Source organism: Cuculus canorus, chromosome Z (assembly GCF_017976375.1).
Source record: "Cuculus canorus isolate bCucCan1 chromosome Z, bCucCan1.pri, whole genome shotgun sequence".
NCBI classification, from domain to species: Eukaryota; Metazoa; Chordata; class Aves; order Cuculiformes; family Cuculidae; genus Cuculus; species Cuculus canorus.
In genome coordinates this window covers 27,328,292-27,351,164 of record NC_071441.1, presented here as the reverse complement: position 1 = coordinate 27,351,164, position 22,873 = coordinate 27,328,292, and the positions used below count along the sequence as shown (strand labels likewise).

General features: G+C 43.8%; 3 protein-coding genes across 7 annotated transcripts in view; 1 reads left to right on the top strand and 2 right to left on the bottom strand.

Moving 5' to 3' along the window:
• The window catches only part of LOC128850504 (AN1-type zinc finger protein 5-like), a 33,346-nt gene extending 30,401 nt beyond the window's left edge, over positions 1 to 2,945 (bottom strand). The window contains exons 1-3 of the mRNA XM_054055091.1: positions 1,827 to 2,945; positions 1,584 to 1,741; positions 1,024 to 1,132 (exon numbers count right to left, since the gene is read on the bottom strand). Of these exons, the coding sequence (XP_053911066.1) occupies positions 1,024 to 1,132; positions 1,584 to 1,734 (260 nt within the window). The 5' untranslated portion in view covers positions 1,735 to 1,741; positions 1,827 to 2,945. The remainder of the gene's footprint in view (positions 1 to 1,023; positions 1,133 to 1,583; positions 1,742 to 1,826) is intronic.
• An 860-nt stretch (positions 2,946 to 3,805) lies between these two features.
• LOC128850501 (AN1-type zinc finger protein 5-like) lies at positions 3,806 to 15,333 on the bottom strand. 5 transcript variants are annotated; one of them, XM_054055065.1, is made up of 6 exons: positions 14,993 to 15,333; positions 11,721 to 11,878; positions 11,163 to 11,271; positions 10,662 to 10,759; positions 4,234 to 4,359; positions 3,806 to 3,974 (listed from the first exon to the last, which is right to left on the bottom strand). In XM_054055065.1, the coding sequence occupies exons 1-6, from the start codon at positions 15,142 to 15,144 to the stop codon at positions 3,826 to 3,828; spliced, it is 792 nt and encodes a 263-aa protein (XP_053911040.1). In that variant the 5' UTR covers positions 15,145 to 15,333; the 3' UTR covers positions 3,806 to 3,825. The 5 variants fall into 5 exon arrangements, with proteins under 5 accessions (XP_053911040.1, XP_053911039.1, XP_053911041.1 ...); XM_054055064.1 differs by having other exon boundaries at positions 11,715 to 11,878; positions 14,993 to 15,325; XM_054055066.1 differs by lacking the exon at positions 14,993 to 15,333 and adding an exon at positions 14,576 to 14,715 and having other exon boundaries at positions 11,715 to 11,878.
• LOC128850377 (antifreeze protein Maxi-like) lies at positions 15,207 to 15,932 on the top strand. Its single transcript, XM_054054026.1, has one exon. The coding sequence runs from the start codon at positions 15,207 to 15,209 to the stop codon at positions 15,930 to 15,932; it is 726 nt and encodes a 241-aa protein (XP_053910001.1).
• Positions 15,933 to 22,873: the final 6,941 nt, after the last annotated feature.

The window sequence follows — 22,873 nt, the reverse complement described above, 5'->3', positions numbered from 1 at the left end:
GGCTCTATCAGGCTCTATTGTAACAGATCCACTGAAAAGATGTTTTGGAGATGAATGAAAGAAACCTTCAAAGTTCATTGCTAATGCTTTCCTTTGCTTCCTTTAGCATGTTGTTGTCGTCTGCTGACATTTCAGTCAGGCCATCAAGTAATCATCTGTATTTCAGTTGGTCAAGCAAGTTATCTTAAAAGAAGTTGCAATATCCAAACAAGAAATAAGGACACAGGCAGCCTTAGGCATAAAGATGACATCGATAAGAACTTGCACTAACTTTGCACCTCAACCTCTATAAGGTCACCTTCTGATTACAGCAATAACTAAAACCAAAGAAAAATCAAAGGAAGTCTTTCTTTCTGTACACAGTTTTTATTACTTGCATAATAACAATACAACATAGATGCTGGGTAGCATGACTATGCAAAATACATAAATATGAACTAACTCTACGTATTTTAATATCTAATAACTGAGAAGAACAAAGTGAGAAGCAAAAACCTGAACATTTTTTAATAACGAAGTAAAAACGGAGACTGAACAAGTTAGTCAGTCTTTTCACAAGGGGGCTGACTTATATTCTCTGGATTTTTTCAGCCACCACAACTGGATTCTCTTTCTTGATTTTTTCTGCGGCTTCTGCTTTGTAATCATATGCGCAGTTATGTCTGTCAGAATAACGGTGAAATCCACAAAATATGTTTCCACATCGGCAGTCAAATCCTGTATAGAGAAAAACAAGCAAAATCACTAAGAAGCTCTTCATATTTATTTAAGCTCTAAATTAAGGGTTTAGTCAGGCAAACCTGTAGCACGTGTCTCCAGATAAATCAACATCAACCTTTTAAACGTCGCAGTACTAAGTATTTTCATGAGCTATAGCTTGCACAGATCCATAAAGCACTGTCAGGTATACTGTCCCTTTTCCCCCTGCAGAAACTCGCCGCAATAGTGCAGCACCGATGCAGGGCTTCAACTTGCTGCACACTCACAGCTCATTCAAACCTCAGAGTAATACTTTCATCTTACCTTGGTTCTCCAGGTGTATCAACAGCATGTTCACAGTTGTTTAGGCTAGTGCCTACTCCCTGGGTAGATGCAGAATCTGAGGTAAGACTGTTTGAACCACCGGCTGCTCCTACATCGAGAATTTGACATGTTAGTTGTGAACGAACTGCAGAATACATGTTAATAAAATAGTCTCTTAAAAAGCTTTGAATTGCCTGCCTACAACCTTCACTGCTACTGGGTACTAATTCTTATTTAAAGACAGGCTATACTGTTAATAATAAAAATATAGAGATTGTGTAAGCATATGTTAGCAGAGGAGGCGAAGTGGGAAAGCAAGGAATGGCTGAATGCCAAGCAGACCAGAACACATTACACAAAAATGTATTTTTATAAAGTCTACTGTAATTTAAAGTAGTATTCTCTTTGATAGTCACTGTTCCAGAACACAGCATTCAAAAACTCTCCTGAAAAATGTTCTTGGATTCCTTGTCATCCTCTCTAAGTTTTATTTTAAAAGAAGTAAAATAAATAAATAAATAAATAAATAAACAAACAAAGAAAAAGCCACCCACCCTCACCCATGGGGCTGATTCTGCCACTATTCTGCTGCAGCGGAAAATGCTCTCTGTAGCAAACAGAACACATCCCGTTTGTCCTAGCATCTCCATAAAATCCACATCCCGTACGACACAGCATAGGCGCTGGGGTCTGGTTTGTCTCCCGAGTCATCCTGGATCTGTAAATTAAAACAAAGCTCTCCATTAGGAGCTGGCAGGACACCAAAATCAATTACAGGGCTTTAGAACTGTACGTCTGCTCACCCCGCCTCCTAGAAGTGATATCAGCATCCTTAAAGAGGGTTATATAGATGTTAATATACCATTCAATACTGCAAATGTATTTTTGGGTTTTACTCTTCCTGGAGAAAGAAAATTAACAACTTAGAACATATTCAACAGCTTAATGACACAGCCTACACTCTTTTTTTTTTAAAAAAAAGCCAGTTAAATCCTTTGTCTTAATAAAGTTCTAGCAAGACTTCTGAGACTCTCGTGAGCAGACAATGCTAATTCTCTGCCGTGAAATGCAAAAGTTAGGAATAAAAATACTTCACCTTCACTGCTGGTTAACCTCTGCAAAGCAAGGTTAGCAGAAAAACTGAATGGCAATCAAATCTTTTATTCCCAAGGCCAATAAAACTGGCACACTGTAATCAAGCAATTTGCTACAAATTGAGGACATGTAAGAATATTGCATCGGTCCTCTCAAAATTTAGATTTAGTACTAGCACTTGGAGACCTTTTAGAGTAATCTCTGCATTGCTGCCTTCCTAATCAGTAACAGACACAGTAAGAGACATATGGCTGCTGATGCTTGTGAGAAATCAAAACTGCTGAAAGGAAACTCAGTGCAGTTAAGTAATCAACTTATGTTCCACTGGTATGACAACTGCAATTAACAGCTGCCTTTGTCTAGTTAAACTACATTTCTGTGTTCAAAGTAAAACAAAGTAAACAAGAAAACCAGGAAAAAGTAAACAAGCAAAACTCATCTGCTTGCCTGCTTATGGCCACCGCATCTCATTTTCCAGGTACCCAATGCTGTATTATTTTATGCCTTTCTAACATCCTCCAGCTACGGTTTTCTTTCAGGGCTACAAAACAGCTTGACACTGACTCTGACACAGTATCACAGTCATAGACTGTCAGAAGAAACCATGACTCATTCAGAGAACCTTAAGAAGTCTTGTAATCTGCCGTAGGCCTACGTCCACGTAAACAGAACTACAGACTGCACTGTCTGCCCTTTTACGAAGCAGGCAAGCTCAAAGTACTGTCACAGAACAACAAAATCCCTTGGCTGGAAAAGACCTTTGACATCATCGAGTCCAACCATACCTGTCCATTACCAAATCATATCCCTAAGCAGTTCATATAGGTGTATTTGAAATACCTCCAGGGATGCCAACTCAACCACCTCCCTGCGCAGCCTGTGCCCGTGGCCGATAATCCTTTTGGTGTCAAACACACTGCCATCACCAACCACAGTGGACTTTCTCCGTTTCCAAAGTGGTGCACTGTGAACGCTTTTCACCACTTACTAAACCTAGCTTTAGGCGCCGATGCTGGTTTGAACCAACGCCACCAGAGTGTGCACAGCTCCTTTGTCAGCACATTCTTCCACTACTTGCAACGCACGCCCCTAACTCAAGGAAGCCGTGCTTTTCCAGGCCCTGAACGGCACTCGGGAGTCACCCGTGCCTGTCCCAAAAGCGCCTGCCGCCACGCACTCGCCCCACGCCGGTCACGTGGGCGGGGCCTGCGCTTCCGCGCGTCAGAGGGCAGCGGCGTCAGGAGCCGTCACAGCAGCTCTGCGCCCAGCCTGGCGGCCAACTCTGGCCACCCCATCCTTCCAGGGGTAGCCGAAATCCCAGTCAGAAAACGCAGCGCCACCGGCCGGTCACCACCTTCGCCGTTTCACGGCGTTGAAACGCTTCGCGGTGTGGGACAAGGACTCGGAGGTGATACCGGCGATGGTGGTACCGGAGGTGGCACCAGCGGTGGCGATACCGGCGGTGCTACCGACGGTGGCGGTACCGGAGGTGGCACCAGCGGTGGCGCTACCGGAGGTGGCACCAGCGGTGGCACCAGCGGTGGCGGTACCGGAGGTGGCACCAGCGGTGGCGGTAGCAGCAGTGGTAGCGGTGGTAGCAGTTGTAGCAGCGATGGTGGTAGCTGCGGTGGTGGCAGCAGCGATTCCAGCAGCGGCGGTGGCTGCTGCGATGGTGGCAGCGGTGCCAGAAATGCCTTATATTCTGACTTATATTCTCTTGATTTTTTCAGCCACCACAACTGGATTCTCTTTCTTGATTTTTTCTGCGGCTTCTGCTTTGTAATCATATGGGCAGTTGTGTCTGTCAGAATAACGGTGAAATCCACAAAATACGTTTCCACATCGGCAGTCAAATCCTGTATAGAGAAAAACAAGCAAAATCACTAAGAAGCTTTTCATATTTATTTAAGCTCTAAATTAAGGGTTTAGTCACTGAAATGGGGATATGTTCGTCAACTCTGACACAGAGAGTAAGAAAAATGAACAGTTGTACTAAGTTGTTTAGATTCTGAATAAGCAAGTAAGTTTCACGGTATAGGTATTTCATTACGTTTCATCTAGCAAGTGGCAACTAATCATCATCATCTGTTCAAAACTGACAAAGTGTTCTCATACCTAAAAGGCCAAGCTTCTTTCTGCATGTGAAACATCTGTTCTTCTTTGGTTTGGGCAGTTCAGGAGCTCTCTCTTCACTCTGAGAAGTACTAGGTTGAGAAACTGATGGGCCTGGTTGAGTGACAACTGTTAAAGCAAGCAAAAGAAATAAAGGATAAACTTCTTTTTCCTGACTTAACTCGCTATTGAGTAGCATACGTGTATTCCTTAAGGATTAATTGCCCCTATTAAGACCCTGAAGTTTGCCGTCTAAAGTACTACATAGACTAGTCTATGGAAGTGTGAAATAGATGGGGATTTTTGGATACTCTCTTCTTCTCTTTTGGCCTTACACAAGTCAAACAGATTTTCCCCACAATTCCACCGGCAAGAAAATAAGGCACTTATTTGTTACACTTAGGCAGGCGTTAAGGGCTTGGAAAGCACTCCAGAAATGTACACACTTATTTCTTAAAAAAATTGTATGATCAAGGAGCATTTAATGTAAACCAAAACCAATACCATCACAGCTAAATTTTCTGAACAGAGGGGAATATCTGTAGAGAATAAAACTAATAGGAAGATATTTTTAGAAACAAAAGAAATTCAGTAGTGTGCTACTATCATAGCATGAGATTACTCTGCCACTACATTTGTGAAGTCAGGTGCCTATACCAGTTCACCAATACAGCAGACAGCAAGTCACTGATATTGTGATAGATCCAAAACACAGCTACAAACCACATAAGGTTCAAAAGAGCCCTCATGTTTTCAACACCTTTCAATATTATAAAGAACAAAGTGCAGCTTTACACTGAATATCTGTATTTATGTATTCAGTGTTAAGTGTTCAAGCAGGCATAGTCAAAACGAGTAATTTTTTCAAATACCCTCAGAGAAACTTGTGTCACCTTTTAATTAAGTTCCCTGAAGGACACAAATTTGTCCTTTTGTGAGTTTTTATGAATCTGTTAATTTTGTTTTAAAAAGTATATTTTTGAATCCAAGACTTTTAATATAGTCTTCATATCTAAGCTGAAACAGAGGAAAGCTGAGAAAGGTGTTAACACGCACAACTTTAACATCTGCTCCTGGTACAGTTCTCCTGAACAATCCCATCTGTATGATGACATCTATTGTTCTAAAATGCAACAATCTGCAAAATGCATTCTGGAATAAATGGAAGTACGTATGCCTTAAGGACTTATTTGTAAGCAACCTCATGCACATCGGATGCTAACAGAGAGAGATTCTTTTGGATCAGTAACCACTGTATCCCATGAAAAGTGGACTTTTTTGCAGACATGAAGAAACAGTTGCATTGAGTTTTTTCTAACTTTACGCTTCTTGCTTGGTTTTTTACAATTGCGTTTGCATTACCAAGTTCACAGGTATTTTGGAAAACATCTCGCTATTACCACTGACACCAAGAAAGCCTCATAACTCACTGTACAATAAGACAGCACCAAGTCAGAACTTCATGCTCCAAACAAGATTTAAGTGACAAGCTCTCAAAGATAATAAGGAATCTTCAGTGCTTATCACCAAAAAAAAATCATGCAATAAAACAACGGTTGCTAGTATTTTCTCATACATTATAGCAACAGCCCTGAAAAGCAACTAAGGCCATTTACTACTTTTATTTTTTGTTACCTTGAATAGATATTTTTCAAAAACATTTGGGAAGTTCAGTGTCAGTGCCATTTTGCCAAGTCTGGGGGATAAGAAAACTGTTACAGCACTAGTGTTATAATTACTGCTGCTATTGGTACTTTTTGGAGTAACTACTCATGATGATTTTGGGTTTGTGAGAAAACAATTTATTCTTTGCCTGGATGATTAATATTTTCTAGACGAACAAATACAATCCTCGGTTCATCTGCCATAGTAGATGAAAAAAAGTAATCAGAAACGCTCACAAGCTTTGCAATGTGGTGTACGAGTAGCCAAGAGCATACACGCTGTTTCAGATAGGTGCAAACGACAATCTATAAGGGGCAAATCAATAGTAACCTGAAGTCACTCAAAACACCTACTAAGAGAAAATGAAGACAAGAGGAGGATAAACCTTTATCACTGCCTATCATGCCAACGAGGAAGCACACGTGGAAACGGCAGCTTCCCAGGAATCACCAAGACAGAAAGACAGTCTCGTAGATCATGCTACCACAAAGCAAAGTCACTGTGAATAAATCCCTCTCAGAGAAAATGTTACAAACGACCAGGTATTGTTGGTCCTTGACATGAAGAAACTGTGGAACTAGCAGAACCGGGAAGTCATTAAACTGATACTAAGGAACTGCAGAAGGCACATTCCCTGAAAGGGCTGCTGAACAGGACCCTTCCCGCACAACTCAAACGTGTTCCATGAAGGAAAAGCAGGACATAATATGCAGTAGTGAACTCTAAAAGGCCCCAAGACAAGAGGAGACACAGCCCTCTAAATCCAAATGAAAAATGTTCAATTTAATTATTCTCCAGGAATAAAGGCGTCTCCTATTCTTTTACACCAGCAGAGTTAAGTCTGATAATGAGTTTTTGTCATGCTAGACCTCCATAAATGTGCTTGTGAATAATGGCTAGGACAGAGGCAAAGCTGACTATCCTGCCCCTTACTTAAAAGTCCTGAACAAATATACTTTCTCATCAACCTGTGGCTTAGATAAAAAGTACTGTAAATTATAGTCCTTTTGCCATGACATACAGAGCCAATATAAATTCATCACATACCATCCTGACAACTCCTCATTGGCACAAGAAGCCAAATCCAACCGGCCAAGTAAAATTCCCGTACTCAATACATTAAATTAATGCTGTGCCAGAAATCCAAGTGTTGATCATCAGGCTAAGTGCTCTACGTCAACACCATGGAATGAAAAATCGGACAAATACTGGATGTTGGAAAACAGTAGTTATTAGTACTTGTAGACCTGCTTCCTCAGTAACATGTTGAGAAGCAATCTCCTCAACTGCTGTAACAGGTTTCATCACTTAGTAACTGAGTTCCTGTCGGTACGTAGCCCTCTCCATCACCGTGGTCATTTCCCTTCCCAACCTTACGCTCAACCCAATCAGGCTTACTTCACTTGAATTTTAGCAGATTTATTACTACAAGGCCAAAAAACCCCGAGGCAAAGATTTTCAGATTTAGGCAGGCCTTTATTAACTATTATTTTGTCCTTAAATTATCTGTAGGCGCTGCAAGATGCATTAACATGATGTACAAGGAAGACTTGTTGCTGATCTACTAGGATAATGAAGACTAATATAACCCAAATATTGGAAGGGTATCCGTACCCACGCAAATACAGGCATTGTGTCATGAGTTTTGGAAAACTCCCTTCACCTGTGGTCTGAAGACGCATCTTTACAAAAGGCATATGGGAACAGCAAGGTTACTGATGAGAGAAGTTAGGCACGTGTCACACATGACAGCTAATCAACCTATATGCAGAAAGTTCACTGGAGAACAAAGCTCTTTTCAGACCCCAAAGTATTAACTCACAGTGCCTATGTGGGGCTACCACTCAGAATAAAAAGCCATTCATGTAGTTATCATCTTGAGCCTACCGGATCTTGTAACCTAGCTGTCTACTCAGCAACTTACAATATTACCTGCAACACACTGTGCATATCACAGACAAAACACACTGGCTCTATCTGCAATATAGGTGAGGGTAACCCATAACAAGCATCTCAACCTGAATGCAAGACAGCTGCAAAATGACTCTAATCATACTGGCTTGGTAGAAAGCCAAGAGACAAGTGTCTTCTGAAGACGATTAACTTAGAAGTAGTTCCGACACACAACTGCACGGAACACATGCCACCACTCAACTACAGACTTGCAAATAAACAAGGAAGTGAACTAAGAAATCACAAGTTACAGGAAAACACAGCACCTTAGACATATGAATTACAACCACCTCGGTGTGTTATATTCAACTTGCCTTTCTTCCTTTAAATGTCAAGATACAATTGTCTTAGTATGCCTATGTCTTACGGCCTAGTGCCATATTTTTTTCTGAATGAGAATGCAGGTTGCAACCTCAACATGTACAAAGGAAAAAAACCAACTCAACAAAAATCAAGAAAAATAAACCCATTAGGCTTCATTGTTGTCAGCTTCACTACGCTCTCAAGTCAGTTGCTTAAATGGCAACAGCACACAAATAAAATAGCACGCTACAGACTGCTGAAAGAAAACCCTAACAGTTGACCAGATGCAATTCCATTTTTAAATTTTCTGGCTTGTAAGGGAAAGATCCAAAATTTCATTTGCTAGAGAGAATGCAACTTCATACCCTTGAAGACATTTAAAGGAGAGCAAGCTACTTTGCTTGAAGGCTACATTGTTTGTTCAGGATCTGTTAGTATCTGACAACACCAGCATGAAATTCAGCTGCTAGGGTCAGACTGCGCTTAAGACTCTGTTTTCATTAGCAATTCCATGACTGTGTCATTATCTTCAAGGATTACACCTCACAGAAAGTATTAGCTGTGTTGTTATGAGGCTATGTAAATTATATCTACCATTGTTTCAGTTCCTCCTTGAGAGGAAAAACATTGGATGCTGCTGGAAAAAGGAAGAGAAGAAAAGCGCAACTAGTCCAGACATGACGGATTTCTGTGAAGTCTAGGGCAGCTTCTCTTGCCTGAGAGACAAGTGATCAGTGCACCGCTAAACACAGCCAACACTCCATGTAGTTTAGGTGTTCAATAAAACTCAAGAAGAGCATTTAAGGACATACTGCTATGTTGTCTGTGGTTTATGCCAATCTGTAACACAGCAGCTGAGGCTGTCTCACGAATTTACAGGTATGTACTCATGAAGGCAATTTTGTCCCACAAGTTTTTGAGACACGTTTAAGTTCTCTAGTAGTTTTTCCAGTGATCTCTACAAAAGCCTGTGACAGCTTTTACTGGTTTGTGAGATTATTTAAAACGGTATCTACGTATCTTGAACTGCTTTTGCAGTTTTTCCAGTTTTCATTAACAGAGTGCTGTATGACACTACCTGTCATAGAGCAATCCACAGTACCTGAAAGACAGGCAAAATGTCAGCAGTAACTGAAGACTGTCCTTTACGCCTAGAAAAATGACAAATTCCTGCTACAAGTTCTGAAGGAATAAAAGTCACTTATTACTTCATCACTGGTACCATTTTATGCATTCCTCTTTCCTGCTTGCTACATTTCAGGTACGAATTTGTAACAAGGCAAGATTAGTTCATAAATATCGCAGCACAGACTAAATTATTTTTAAGCTACCTACAAAACAGCTCTTCAGATGACACCTGTTATGCAAGTTGATACCTGCAAAAATCTCCTCTCAGTCTTTACATAACCAAACCTCCAATATACGGCGTAAGGGTACTTTAGTTCATGTCCCAGAATCTTGACTCAGCATGACTTATCACGAACAGTAAAACCCTCTGTACAAATACCGAGAAATTAAATACTACCTGCCAGAGCACTCTTATCTGGTAAAGATATATCTAGATAGAAATCACTTTAATACAGTGCTGAGGAGCATCTTCTGCAATTTACATCTGGCTTCAAAACTGAAAAAGTTAATTTTATTGTCAGCTTGAATGAACAGACTTCATATTAAACATGAACTTTTAGTGTTTTATGAGTGTTTCAAAACTAAAATCACATGAAAAAATTAAATTACATAAAAAAGAGTGGATATGTGCAAGCATATAACAAGTGTGTTACAATATCCGGTTAAACAAAAAGATAAGAATTCGGTCTCTTAGTAGTTACAGGCAAGAAAGCTGCCCCCCTTACCTCCTCAAATAAGTATTTTACATTTTGAAGCTTAAATACTGAAACCTTCCAGTACAAGAATAAAGCTTTTAAATTGACAGCGCACACCCAGCAAATTAGGCTGCAAGTAACCTACCTCTAAGGAATACTGCTTTGCTTATATTTACTCATTACCCAATTAGTTCAAGAATCCTAAACAGCTTTTTTTAGTATTTTAAACCACTATTTGCTTCCCTCACAGCCCCACTCCTCTGTAGAATGGAATTTATTAACAACTCCATTCTCCAAATGCAGCAAGCCATTTTGACTGCTGCGAGTCAGCAGGAATTGTACTGCTAGATAATACACAGAAATCTCAACATTTCACTTCCATATGGAATCCCTTGTTCAAATGCAGTTTTAGAGTGCATTACTTCTAAAAGTGAAGGTTTAGGAGCCAAAACCACCCTTGCAGGTTTTGATTTTTTTTTACTAACATCAAACATGTTTCTTAAACCTCTACTATGGCACTAGTCCTTTTTCTTGATTCTGGGAAAGTACTCAAAAACCACCCTTAACAATCCTCTTCAGAGTTGTTCAAGACCATCACCACAACAGGAGATGCCTACTTAGAAAGTAAACAAGCTGCCGGATTCCACTAAGTCACTAGTTCTACACAGTGTCACTCTGTACGCATACCTGGCTCAATCTCTGGCTTTGCTGCTACTTTCTCCTCTCTTGCAATGTTCATTTCTGTCACTTGCTGCATTACAGGCAAAGCGGCAACAGGCACATTTCTGTTTAAGTATAGTGAAACACATTAGTTTTGCATTTGTAACAAAAGCTTAAACTGTCTAGACCCATCAATAAACTACCTGTTCAATCGCTACCGATAAACATTTCTGACCTCTGTTTCTACCACCTTCAAAACATCATTTTTCCTCAGTTTTAGTTTCCCCGTAAGAAAACAGGCAAACCTGTAGCACGTGTCTCCAGATAAATCAACATCAACCTTTTAAACGTCGCAGTACTAAGTATTTTCATCAGCTATAGCTTGCACAGATCCATAAAGCACTGTCAGGTATACTGTCCCTTTTCCCCCTGCAGAAACTCGCCGCAATAGTGCAGCACCGATGCAGGGCTTCAACTTGCTGCACACTCACAGCTCATTCAAACCTCAAAGTAATACTTTCATCTTACCTTGGTTCTCCAGGTGTATCAACAGCATGTTCACAGTTGTTTAGGCTAGTGCCTACTCCCTGGGTAGATGCAGAATCTGAGGTAAGACTGTTTGAACCACCGGCTGCTCCTACATCGAGAATTTGACATGTTAGTTGTGAACGAACTGCAGAATACATGTTAATAAAATAGTCTCTTAAAAAGCTTTGAATTGCCTGCCTACAACCTTCACTGCTACTGGGTACTAATTCTTATTTAAAGACAGGCTATACTGTTAACAATAAAAATATAGAGATTGTGTAAGCATATGTTAGCAGAGGAGGCGAAGTGGGAAAGCAAGGAATGGCTGAATGCCAAGCAGACCAGAACACATTACACAAAAATGTATTTTTATGTCTACTGTAATTTAAAGTAGTATTCTCTTTGATAGTCACTGTTCCAGAACACAGCATTCAAAAACTCTCCTGAAAAATGTTCTTGAGATTCCTTGTCATCCTCTCTAAGTTTTATTTTAAAAGAAGTAAAATAAATAAATAAATAAATAAATAAACAAATAAAGAAAAAGCCACCCACCCTCACCCATGGGGCTGATTCTGCCACTATTCTGCTGCAGCGGAAAATGCTCTCTGTAGCAAACAGAACACATCCCGTTTGTCCTAGCATCTCCATAAAATCCACATCCCGTACGACACAGCATAGGCGCTGGGGTCTGGTTTGTCTCCCGAGTCATCCTGGATCTGTAAATAAAACAAAGCTCTCCATTAGGAGCTGGCACGACACCAAAATCAATTACAGGGCTTTAGAACTGTATGTCTGCTCACCCCGCCTCCTAGAAGTGATATCAGCATCCTTAAAGAGGGTTATATAGATGTTAATATACCATTCAATACTGCAAATGTATTGCTAAGTAACACAGCTATGAAAAGAAGAAAAAGCACCATCATACTAAGAAATAGCGTACTTGTTGGGCACTGAGCTGTATGTGCAAGTTACAACCAAATTCAATTTGAGAGCCAAAGAAGTCCTTCATTACAAACCTCTCAGCTCTAACAGGGATAGTGCATGACAAGGAAGACCAAGTTCATACCTACTAAACAGTTCTGGCAAATAACATAGCTGATTTTTTCCTCTGATTCAGCAGGAGAGCCCCACTTTTTCACTAATGCTGATCCTGCGTAATTTTAATGCTAATTCCAGTATTTGTAGTTCCTGCTTTCACTGTGCCTTTGTCAAATAGAACAAAAAAATCCCATAAGCATTGGAGGCAGCCATGTAGAGTCTGTACTCCTATCTTTAGGAGTTTCCAAAACAAGGCCACGAACTCTGCTCATATTGTGTCTGACAACTGATACTGAGTATTAATTGGCAACAACGCGTGTACAACTGGCCCTTCAACTAAGAATATGAAGTGCATTTCTAAAATAAGTTTAGACCGAGTTTTACTCTTCCTGGAGAAAGAAAATTAACAACTTAGAACATATTCAACAGCTTAATGACACAGCCTACACTCTTTTTTTTTTAAAAAAAAAAAGCCAGTTAAATCCTTTGTCTTAATAAAGTTCTAGCAAGACTTCTGAGACTCTCGTGAGCAGACAATGCTAATTCTCTGCCGTGAAATGCAAAAGTTAGGAATAAAAATACTTCACCTTCACTGCTGGTTAACCTCTGCAAAGCAAGGTTAGCAGAAAAACTGAGTGGCAACCAAATCTTTTATTCCCAAGGCCAATAAAACTGGCACACTGTAATCAAGCAATTTGCTACAAATTGAGGACATGTAAGAATATTGCATCGGTCCTCTCAAAATTTAGATTTAGTACTAGCACTTGGAGACCTTTTAGAGTAATCTCTGCATTGCTGCCTTCCTAATCAGTAACAGACACAGTAAGAGACATATGGCTGCTGATGCTTGTGAGAAATCAAAACTGCTGAAAGGAAACTCAGTGCAGTTAAGTAATCAACTTATGTTCCACTGGTATGACAACTGCAATTAACAGCTGCCTTTGTCTAGTTAAACTACATTTCTGTGTTCAAAGTAAAACAAAGTAAACAAGAAAACCAGGAAAAAGTAAACAAGCAAAACTCATCTGCTTGCCTGCTTATGGCCACAGGATCTCATTTTCCAGGTACCCAATGCTGTATTATTTTACGCCTTTCTAACATCCTCCAGCTACGGTTTTCTTTCAGGGCTACAAAACAGCTTGACACTGACTCTGACACAGTATCACAGTCATAGACTGTCAGAAGAAACCATGACTCATTCAGAGAACCTTAAGAAGTCTTGTAATCTGCCGTAGGCCTACGTCCACGTAAACAGAACTACAGACTGCACTGTCTGCCCTTTTACGAAGCAGGCAAGCTCAAAGTACTGTCACAGAACAACAAAATCCCTTGGCTGGAAAAGACCTTTGACATCATCGAGTCCAACCATACCTGTCCATTACCAAATCATATCCCTAAGCAGTTCATATAGGTGTATTTGAAATACCTCCAGGGATGCTAACTCAACCCCCTCCCCGCGCAGCCTGTGCCCGTGGCCGATAATCCTTTTGGTGTCAAACACACTGCCATCACCAACCACAGTGGACTTTCTCCGCTTCCAAAGTGGTGCACTGTGAACGCTTTTCACCACTTACTAAACCTAGCTTTAGGCGCCGATGCTGGTTCGAACCAACCCCACCAGAGTGTGCACAGCTCCTTTGTCAGCACATTCTTCCACTACTCGCAACGCACGCCCCTAACTCAAGGGTCAAACCATCGTTATCCGACGCTTAAGAAGCCGTGCTTTTCCAGGCCCTGAACGGCCTTCGGGGGTCACCCGTGCCTGTCCCAAAAGCGCCTGCCGCCACGCACTCGCCCCACGCCGGTCACGTGGGCGGGGCCTGCGCTTCCGCCCGTCAGAGGGCAGCGGCGTCAGGAGCCCTCACAGCAGCTCTGCGCCCAGCCCGGCGGCCAACTCTGGCCACCCCATCCTTCCAGGGGTAGCCGAAATCCCAGTCAGAAAACGCAGCGCCACCGGCCGGTCACCACCTTCGCCGTTTCACAAGCGCAGCCCCGGCGGGTGGGTGCTTCATAGAATCACAGAATCACCGGGTTGAAAAAGATCTCTTGGATCATCACCATCCCTATCTGCCACTAAACCACATCCCCGAGCCTCGTCTACCCGTGTTTTAAATACCTCCAGGTTGGTGACTCAACCACCTCCCTGGGCAGTCTCTGCTAGCGCCCAATGACCCTTTCTGTGAAAAATATTTTCCTGATATCCAGTCTGCATCTCCCCTGGAGGAGCTTGAGGCCATTCCCCCTTGTCCTGTCCCCTGTCACCTGGCAGAGGTACAACCTCCTTTCAGGTAGCTGTAGAGAGCAATAAGGGCTCCCCTCAGCCTCGTCAAGGCTAAACACCCCCAGTTCCCTCAGCTTCAACCCAGCCCTTGCACCTTATGGGGAGGGAAAGAGAAGGTCTCATTGCGCCGCCGGCAGGAGCTGGCCTTGCCTGTCAGGGTAAGCGCTGGGACCTCCCGCCACGAGGAGCAGGAGCCCATTGAGTCAGCGTATTCTGACTCCGGCGGAAACTTCCGCCCCGGCCTCGCGCGAGTAGGAGGGGGGACCTCGCGCAGCCCGGCTCCCCACCCCCACCCACCACGCGCGCGGAGGGGGGGGCGAGGGAAGGGGGGGGAGGAAGGGGGGGGAGGGAGGGGGGGGGGGCGAAAGGAGGGGGGGGCGAAAGGGGGGGAAGGGGGGGGAAGGCGGGGAGGGTGAAGGCGGGGGGGGGGAAGTGGGGGGGGAAGGCGGGGGGGGGGGGGAAGGGGGGGGTTTCACCGCGGCCCATCAGGGTGGAAGCGCCGGGCACTTACCCGGAGTGCGGTGTGGGACAAGGACTCGGTGGTGATACCGGCGATGGTGGTACCGGAGGTGGCACCAGCGGTGGCCGTAGCAGCAGCTGTAGCAGTGGTGGTAGCGGTGGTAGCAGCTGTAGAAGCGATGGTGGTAGCTGCGGTGGTGGCATCAGCAATTCCAGCAGCGGCGGTGGCAGCAGCGGCAGTGGCAGCAGCGGCGGTGGCAGCTGCGATGGTGGCAGCTGCGATGGTGGCAGCTGCGGCGGTGGCAGCAGCGGCGGTGGCAGCTGCGATGGTGGCAGCTGCGATGGTGGCAGCTGCCACCACAGCGGCGGCGGTGGCAGCAGCGGCGGTGGCAGCTGCGGCGGTGGCAGCTGCGGCGGTGGCAGCTGCGGCGGTGGCAGCTGCGATGGTGGCAGCTGCGATGGTGGCAGCTGCGGCGGTGGCAGCAGCGGCGGTGGCAGCTGCGGCGGTGGCAGCTGCGATGGTGGCAGCTGCCACCACAGCGGCGGCGGTGGCAGCAGCGGCGGTGGCAGCTGCGATGGTGGCAGCTGCGGCGGTGGCAGCTGCGATGGTGGCAGCTGCGATGGTGGCAGCTGCCACCAAAGCAGCGGCGGTGGCAGCAGCGGCGGTGGCAGCGGTACTGGAGGTGGTAACAGCGATTCCAGAAACGCTGTTGCCGGTGATACCGCTGGCGGAGGCGGACTCGGAGATCGCGGTGTCGAAATTGGTGGTGAAGGTACTACCAGCGATTCCAGAAATGCTGTTACAGGTGATACCGCTGGCGGAGGCGGAGAGGGAGGCGGACTCCGACGTCGGCGGCGGCGGCGAGGGGCGGCGGGAGGCGGAAACCACAGCCAGCGGCGGTACCGCCACCGCCACCAGTGAGTCACCTTTCTGTCCCTGCAGCAGAAATATCTGCCGTGTTCTCCGCAGCGCAGTGAGCTCACACGCCTGATGAAACGCGGGTAGGTGCTGGGGAGTCGGCAGCACGGGGCGGGACGCTGGTAGGGGGGGAGCCGAAGGCGGGTACGAGGTGGGGAGCGGGAGGCGGAGGAAGCCGACCGCCGCTCCCGGCTCTCGCTCCGCCTCCTCTTTCTCCCAGTCGCTTTTGCCTTTCGGGGCATGCGCGCTGCCGGCCAGGGGCGGAGAGCAGAAATAGGGAAGCGGTGGTGGAGCGCGAAAGAGGCGAGGACGAGGTGCGAACGAGGGGAGGCGAGAAGGACGCGTCCTGCTAGCAGGTAGCAGTCAGCAACTGCAGGCGCGCGGGCAACCGTCGGTGGGGTACGTAGCTAAGTCTGAGGTCTGTGCCTCGCTCCGTGCAATGTAATAAAGGACAGGTCGGCCCTGCTTGGCAGCCCGCAAATGTTCACATCTGCCCCTCGAGTTGTTCTTCGCCGATATAGGTGGCTCCAGAGAGCCGGCATTCTTACATGGGCCTCTTAACATGGTATTTGGGAGCGCCTTGGCTCCGTTGCGTGGCCCTTGTCTGGGTACAATTTCTTATGTGTAAAGCAGTGCTAAGTATACAGCAGTTAAATATCGAGCAACTTTTTAGGGAGCATTGGAGACTGTGAGCAAGCTGTGGTGACAGAGCAGCCTAAGAGGCAGTGAGGCTGCCTGCTGGGTGGTGATTTCTTTCCGCTGGGTGACAGAATCAGAATGCCAGGATCATTTAGGTTGGAATAGACCTTTAAGATCAGTAATTCCAACTGTAAACCTAATACTGCCAAGCTCGCCACTAACCTCTTTTCCTAGACACTTCACCTACGCATCTTTTAAAAACCCCCAGGGATGGTGACTCCACCACTTCTCTAGGCCGCCTGTTCCAATACTTCACAACCTTTTCAGAGAAGTGATATTTCCTAATATTTAAACCTTCCTTGGCGTAACTTGAGGCAGTTTCCTCTTGTCCTGTCACTTGTTACTTTGGAGGAGAGATGAACGCCCACTTCACTACAATCTCCTTTCAGGTGGTTATAGAGAGCGATAAGGTCTCCCCTTGGCCTCCTCTTCTCCAGACTAAAGGGCCCCATTTCCCTCAGCTGCTTCTCAGTACTCCAGACTGTTTGCCAGCTTTGTAACCCCTTGCACACGCTCCAGCCCTTCAGGGACTTTCTTGCAGTGAGGGGCCCACAACTGAACACAGGATTCGAGGTGTCACCGACGGAGGGGGAGTTCAGGACAGAGATAAGGAAGAATTAGTTCGGAACGCTAGCCAGCATTTACAGAAATGGAATGATCGGGTACAGAAATCGAATGATCAGGTACAGAACTCAAATGATTGGGAAAAGGCCGGCCCCTTCCTTTATGAAAAATTAAAACCTAGACTTAGTGAGTGGGATCTCCCCACTCTGGGTAAAAACTTATATGTAGACTTGATGCAGAGAATAGTTACGGAATTAATCCTCACAGAATCAATTAAGTTGGAAAAGACCTTTAAGATCATTTGCAATTGAGCACAGAGCATCTGTTGTTAATGCTGGAAGGAGTGGCTTTTTTTTTTTTCTAGCTGGGACGTTAAACTGTAATGAGAGATGCAATTATTCAGGCATAACTGACTGCGCTGAGAAACACACTATTGCTACAGTAAAGAACAGTGAGACATATTTCTCTGGTGGAAAAGAAGTCTTTTGACAATAGTGTTGTTTCAAATATTTCATCAGTTTCAGTGGAATTTAACTATCACCTTGGATAGAAAAACCTTCTTCACTAGGAATTTTCTCAGCTGGTGAAATGTATCCAGCATGGGCTTTAAGTAAAAGAGTTCATATCTCTGAACAATTCAGTGAGACAAGTGCTCACCTGAGAGATCACAGAAGCAGTGTTTTTTGTATCCCTATGTCAGTCTGGAATAATTTTTCTGGGATGATGAAAAAGAGCTGCTCCGATCATTAGTTCGCGAATTACCACTTCTAGGGTATACACAAAATGCAGCTTAGCCTGTTAGCACCATAAAGTTGTTGCAAGCTAATGTTTGTTCTGTGACCTCTCTGATAATTAAAATGCAAATGAACAAAAAGAAAAAAAATATATGAAAAAGAAAAGAAGAAAGAAAATAAAATTTCACCCATTGCAAATAGAACAGATTGTCTCTTGGCAAATGTGATCTGTAAGTCCTCCTGGGAGTATTAGGCTGTTGTGGGACTAGGCACCGAGGTGGCTTGAGCAACTCTTGCTTCTACACAATATGTCTTCTGTGAATCCACAGAGGACTTCAGCCATTCTACTAATAACTCTGGCCCCTCCATCTTCATACTAAAGAAATCTCACCCCCTTCTCATTTATTGAAAATAATGAAATTGGAGAAAAACTACAGCAAAGCGGAGTGGGGTCAGGAACCCCAGAGCTATTGACAGTGTTATGTTCTTCATGTGGAGAAAGGAAGGGTATGTCCTTAATGGCACACCGTCCACTGCTTGGCACACCTATCCTTCTGCAGAGATAACCGTACTCTTCCTTCCTATGTAAGGATGTAACAGGGACTGAGTCAGATCAGACCAATGGTTTATCTAGTACAACTGTCCTATTTCTAGTAGGACTGATAAACGTGGACCCGCAGTAGGATAGCAAGACACAGCAGGAACCTTCCCCTCTAGACCCCACCCTGCTTTCAACCAACACACCAAAGATATTTAAAACCGACTTGGCAGTGAGGGTGTGTTTGGTTTAGCTCCTTAGTTTGTCTAATCCCTTTCTGAAACTTGCACATTTTTGCTTGATATCACATCCAGTGACTGTGGGTTGTAGCTGTTTTTTATGTGTTGGATAGTACAATCATTTCTTGTGTTTGTTTCAGACTGAGTGCCTTGACACATTCCTGCTTCCTGGACTGCATGTTGTAGTGAATCATGCACTGTCACCTTTTCCATTAGCGTCACTGTCCTTCAAACTGGTTTCAATGAAAAGCTGGAATGTTTCGTGCTTCTTATCATCTTGACTTGGATTTGTCAAAAGGCTTTTTTTCATGTATTTATTTTGCTATTTGTTTCAACAAAGAAAGCTTAGGGATGGACAAGCAAATTACACATGAAGTGGACGGGGTTGGTTTCACAGAAAGCATAGAGTAACAGCTACTTCTACCTATCTCCCAAGCAAAACAGATCATTTCATAGACCTGGAAGCAGTGGAATATTTTGTACCTATTGTGCAAGGGGAACAACAGCTTGAGATGTACCTGTCATCACGGAAATGCCTGGTATCCCTGTGCCAAGGCCGATGGATATGTTGAGCTGGGCCTTGCTGAAGGACGGCATCACATTCAGGGTTGGCCAGACTTTAGACAAAATATTGTACGCTAACATCATTGTCTTCATCCAACTCTGATTAACAGTATCAAGTGTCCATGTTTTCTTCCTCCCTGTACAAACGTGTGGGATGATAAGTGCTATGAAGAAGAGAGCAGTAGCTGTATGCCAGAGCATAGAAAGAGAGGAGAGAAACAAGGGGAGATTTCCTTTCTCTGCACTGGTCCTCCAAGTACAAGAAATTGTCCTCCGAAGTACAATGAAGTAAGCATTCAGATATCATGGTGACAAACGTGGAACAGGTGGACGAAATACACGCTCTTGGTATGTAGCAAGGGTGTTTGTAATTTGTTATCTAAACTGAAGATTATCACGCAACCCCAACATTCTCATAGAAACAAAGACCATCAAAATTTCCCCTGGCTTTCCCTTGTGGAAGAAGGTTACAAAATGGAAGTCCTAGACATTACCAAGAACCACTTTGTAATAATACTTCAGTGCTTTAAAAAGACTTATCCATCCTTTCACACCAAAGGGAAAGAAAATCAGCATGGAGCTGTTGCTTCTCCTGTCTTTGTCAGAACCCAGGAAAAACTAGCTGGACTCTTCTTCTACTGCTTCCCTGCCAAGAGGAGGGATATAGTGATGTTCATCTCTCTTAGCGTTGCGATTCATCTGCTGGGCCTGTCCCTCTCTGGAGAAAAGAAAGACACTGCTGACTGGCTGCAAAAGTCTAAGCAACTTCCTCTGATATTCAGAGAAAGACTGCATGTTATTACTCCCCTCTGTGATGCTCATTCTCCCTTGGGGGAGTTAAACCTTTCTGCGCACACAATTTTACCACATACTTCCAAAGTAACAGCATGGGAAAATGCTTATAAAGGGGCCTTTTGCCTGTTCAATAGAGAACACTGCACCTTCCTTACTAATATTGCCTAAATAATTGCTTTGAGAGGTTCAGTTATTTAGCCAGGCTTCTGAAGTGGTGATTGTATATGTGATGCTAGTGCTAAATGCACTAAACTGTCCTTTACATTTCCGGAGCTAGTGACTCGCTGCATTCACTAAATCTCTACATATTTTACCCCAAAATATGGGAGCTGAGCTAATGAATTTGAAAGAGATATTTAATAAGCAGATTCCTCCACTGCCCCCACAAATGCATGCTAATAATCAGACAAATTAAGCATGAGCATGATCTGTGTGGTGTCTCCCACTGGCATAAATAGCTCCTACTGCACTTTCCTCGCTCTATTTACTGTGCAGAGAAAGATCACCTTTAGGGAACCATGGCCTTTTCAATACTAAAATTACAGTTGAACATAACACTAGAGTTTCAAATATTTGTCAGTGGGCTTGGAAACTCCTATTTAAGCATTTTATAGTAGCATCATAGAAATAGAACAAATGCTCTTACACACTGCTTCTTGTATGTCAGACCACCTAAATATGACACAGAGTTCCTCATTGTGAACCACTATAAAATTTTGAAAAAGAAAAAGTGTGCGTCTGGTCTCTGAAAATCACAAGGCTTAGCTTCTCTACAGACAGCACTTGGACAACTGAAGTAGGAGACCAAGAGACAGGGATTTTCAGATCCATTTCTCATTTAGAACAGAGCCGTGCACCAATGAGGTGTGTTTGAACTACAGACTTTGTAGAAATACAATGACCAGGTTTGGGAAAACACAATTTCATGCAATCGTTTTGCCCGTACTCCAACTAAGTTATATTTGGTTAAGGAAATAAACAGAAGACAGTAACTTAAATGATGCTAGAAAAACATGCTGTGAAAAAAGGCATAGTTAGTAGAAAAAAAGTGGAAGTTATCCAGACTATTTAGGACTTGCAGTCAATAGTGACATTCTTCTGTCAGCATTTTTAAAAATAGCCCTCTATTTGTAGTGCAAACCAGCATACTACTTCTAGTCAGAAGCTTGCTGTGCGTATATTAATTTCCTTTCTCCAGTACTAGTAAGATCTGCAAAGATACATTCTTGACATAACCTTTTACCGTGATTAATTAAAAAAATAAAACCCAAGCCCAAGCTTTTCAAATTATGTGAACTGCTTTAAGAAGATCACAGATAGGTTTTATTCACACTGTTTAAGTGGTACAAGGAGGAGAAAGGGCAGGAAAGCAAAGAGGAAAGCAAAGGCAACCCGAAGCTGCTGTGAGAGTTAGTTAAGCAGTAAGGATGTTTCTGAGGCCTGGTAGCAGAAGCGTAAGGATATTCTTCCATTTTGCTGCTTTTATTGTTTGGCATGAGCGTGACACAGCTGCTTCCTGAGCTGAAATGCCAGCAACTGAAGATTTTTAATAGCCCGATTGAGGACAAAGTATGGTGTTGAGTGGATTTTAGCCTCTGTAGAAGTACACTGGAGTACACGGGTATTTTGGGGCAGTGTTTGCTGTAAGGTAAAAATAGAAATGGTTACCTCTAGGCTTCATCTGGTTTTGCGTGCCTGCTCAATGTGATGGAGATGTGGCTTCTGTAGTACTTGCGCAGGTCCCAGCCAAAGGGCTGTTGCACCTCCCTGGTCTTCTCCCACTGGAGGATGGGTTTGGTCTGCACTTGGGGTATCCCCAGATCACGGCAGCATAACCTACCCACCCTCTCCGTGATCTGTGGTATTCTTTGAAATGTGGCTTTTTAACTTGAACCACCGGTAAAAACAAATCAGGGAGCAACTGCTTCTCTTAGGGCTGAAAAAGTAGGGCTGCAGGAGACTCAAGAAGCTGATGTCAACAGCTTGGTAATATGGCTCAGCTGGAGCTTGGGCCCCAGTGCTGTGTCCTTGCTGACCCCTTTCCACGTGTCGTCCTTACCTCTGTTCACTGGGAACAGCAACCCTACTCACCATCCGAAAGGCTCAGTAAAACAAAGAGGAAGGGGGCTGTAAAAGTCTTGATGGTATCATTCAGTGACATAACGTTTGGTCTCTAGTAGCTATTTGCAGATAAGTGTTAAATGCCTGTATTTACTGAAGGCTGGACAACACTAAGAAATTACTCTGTGCTGACCTGTGATTCACTCTCACTAGAGGACAAACGGTTAAACAGAACAACCTCTGCTTATGTGAAACCCTGAGTAAATTAAATTGTAACTTGAGGCTATTTCCTAACATGATATGATATCCAAACTCTGGCTTAGAAAATATTACTGAGGAGCCGGTGATCTGTTCCCACTTTAGGTCCTTTAATAATTGTCAGCTGCTTACACGTAACAGATTAAATTACTAATATCAGCAAAAATATCACCTTAAGTCACATGTAAATGCATTTCTGAAAGCTGCTGGTTAAGAGCTCAGACTTGGGTAGCCAACCTTGAAAATGCCAACCTCAATCTCACTACTACCTGCTTGAAGCTATTTTGCCAATTTGTCTTGGCAGCAAGGTGGAAACTTAAACCCGTTAGCAGCCTATGCAAATCCTGTGTGGCAGTCTCAACTCTCCTGCCTGTCCCTGCATCCTCCTTGTACTAAATCCAGTAGCTGGTGAACTTTCCATGAGCTGTTGTGGTGACTGTAATAGCAGCAAAACATCTTGGGTCCCACAATGTCAGACAGAATGTGAGCTTCCAGCAGAAATACACAAATCTGAATGAGTGTCATTTATCAAATGAATCCAGTATAGCAATTGAAGGAACTA

Excerpts from the sequence above, each read along its gene's own strand:
- LOC128850501 (XM_054055064.1), bottom strand. The coding sequence starts at position 15,144 with ATGCCACCACCGCAGCTACCACCATCGCTTCTACAGCTGCTACCACCG. Across the intron at positions 11,272-11,714 it reads AATCAGCCCCATGGGTGAGG|GAGCAGCCGGTGGTTCAAAC; the intron begins GTGGGTGGCTTT and ends TTCTCGATGTAG. Across the intron at positions 4,360-10,661 it reads AAAGCCAGAGATTGAGCCAG|TTGTCACTCAACCAGGCCCA; the intron begins GTATGCGTACAG and ends TTGCTTTAACAG.
- LOC128850377 (XM_054054026.1), top strand. The coding sequence starts at position 15,207 with ATGGTGGCAGCTGCGATGGTGGCAGCTGCGGCGGTGGCAGCAGCGGCG.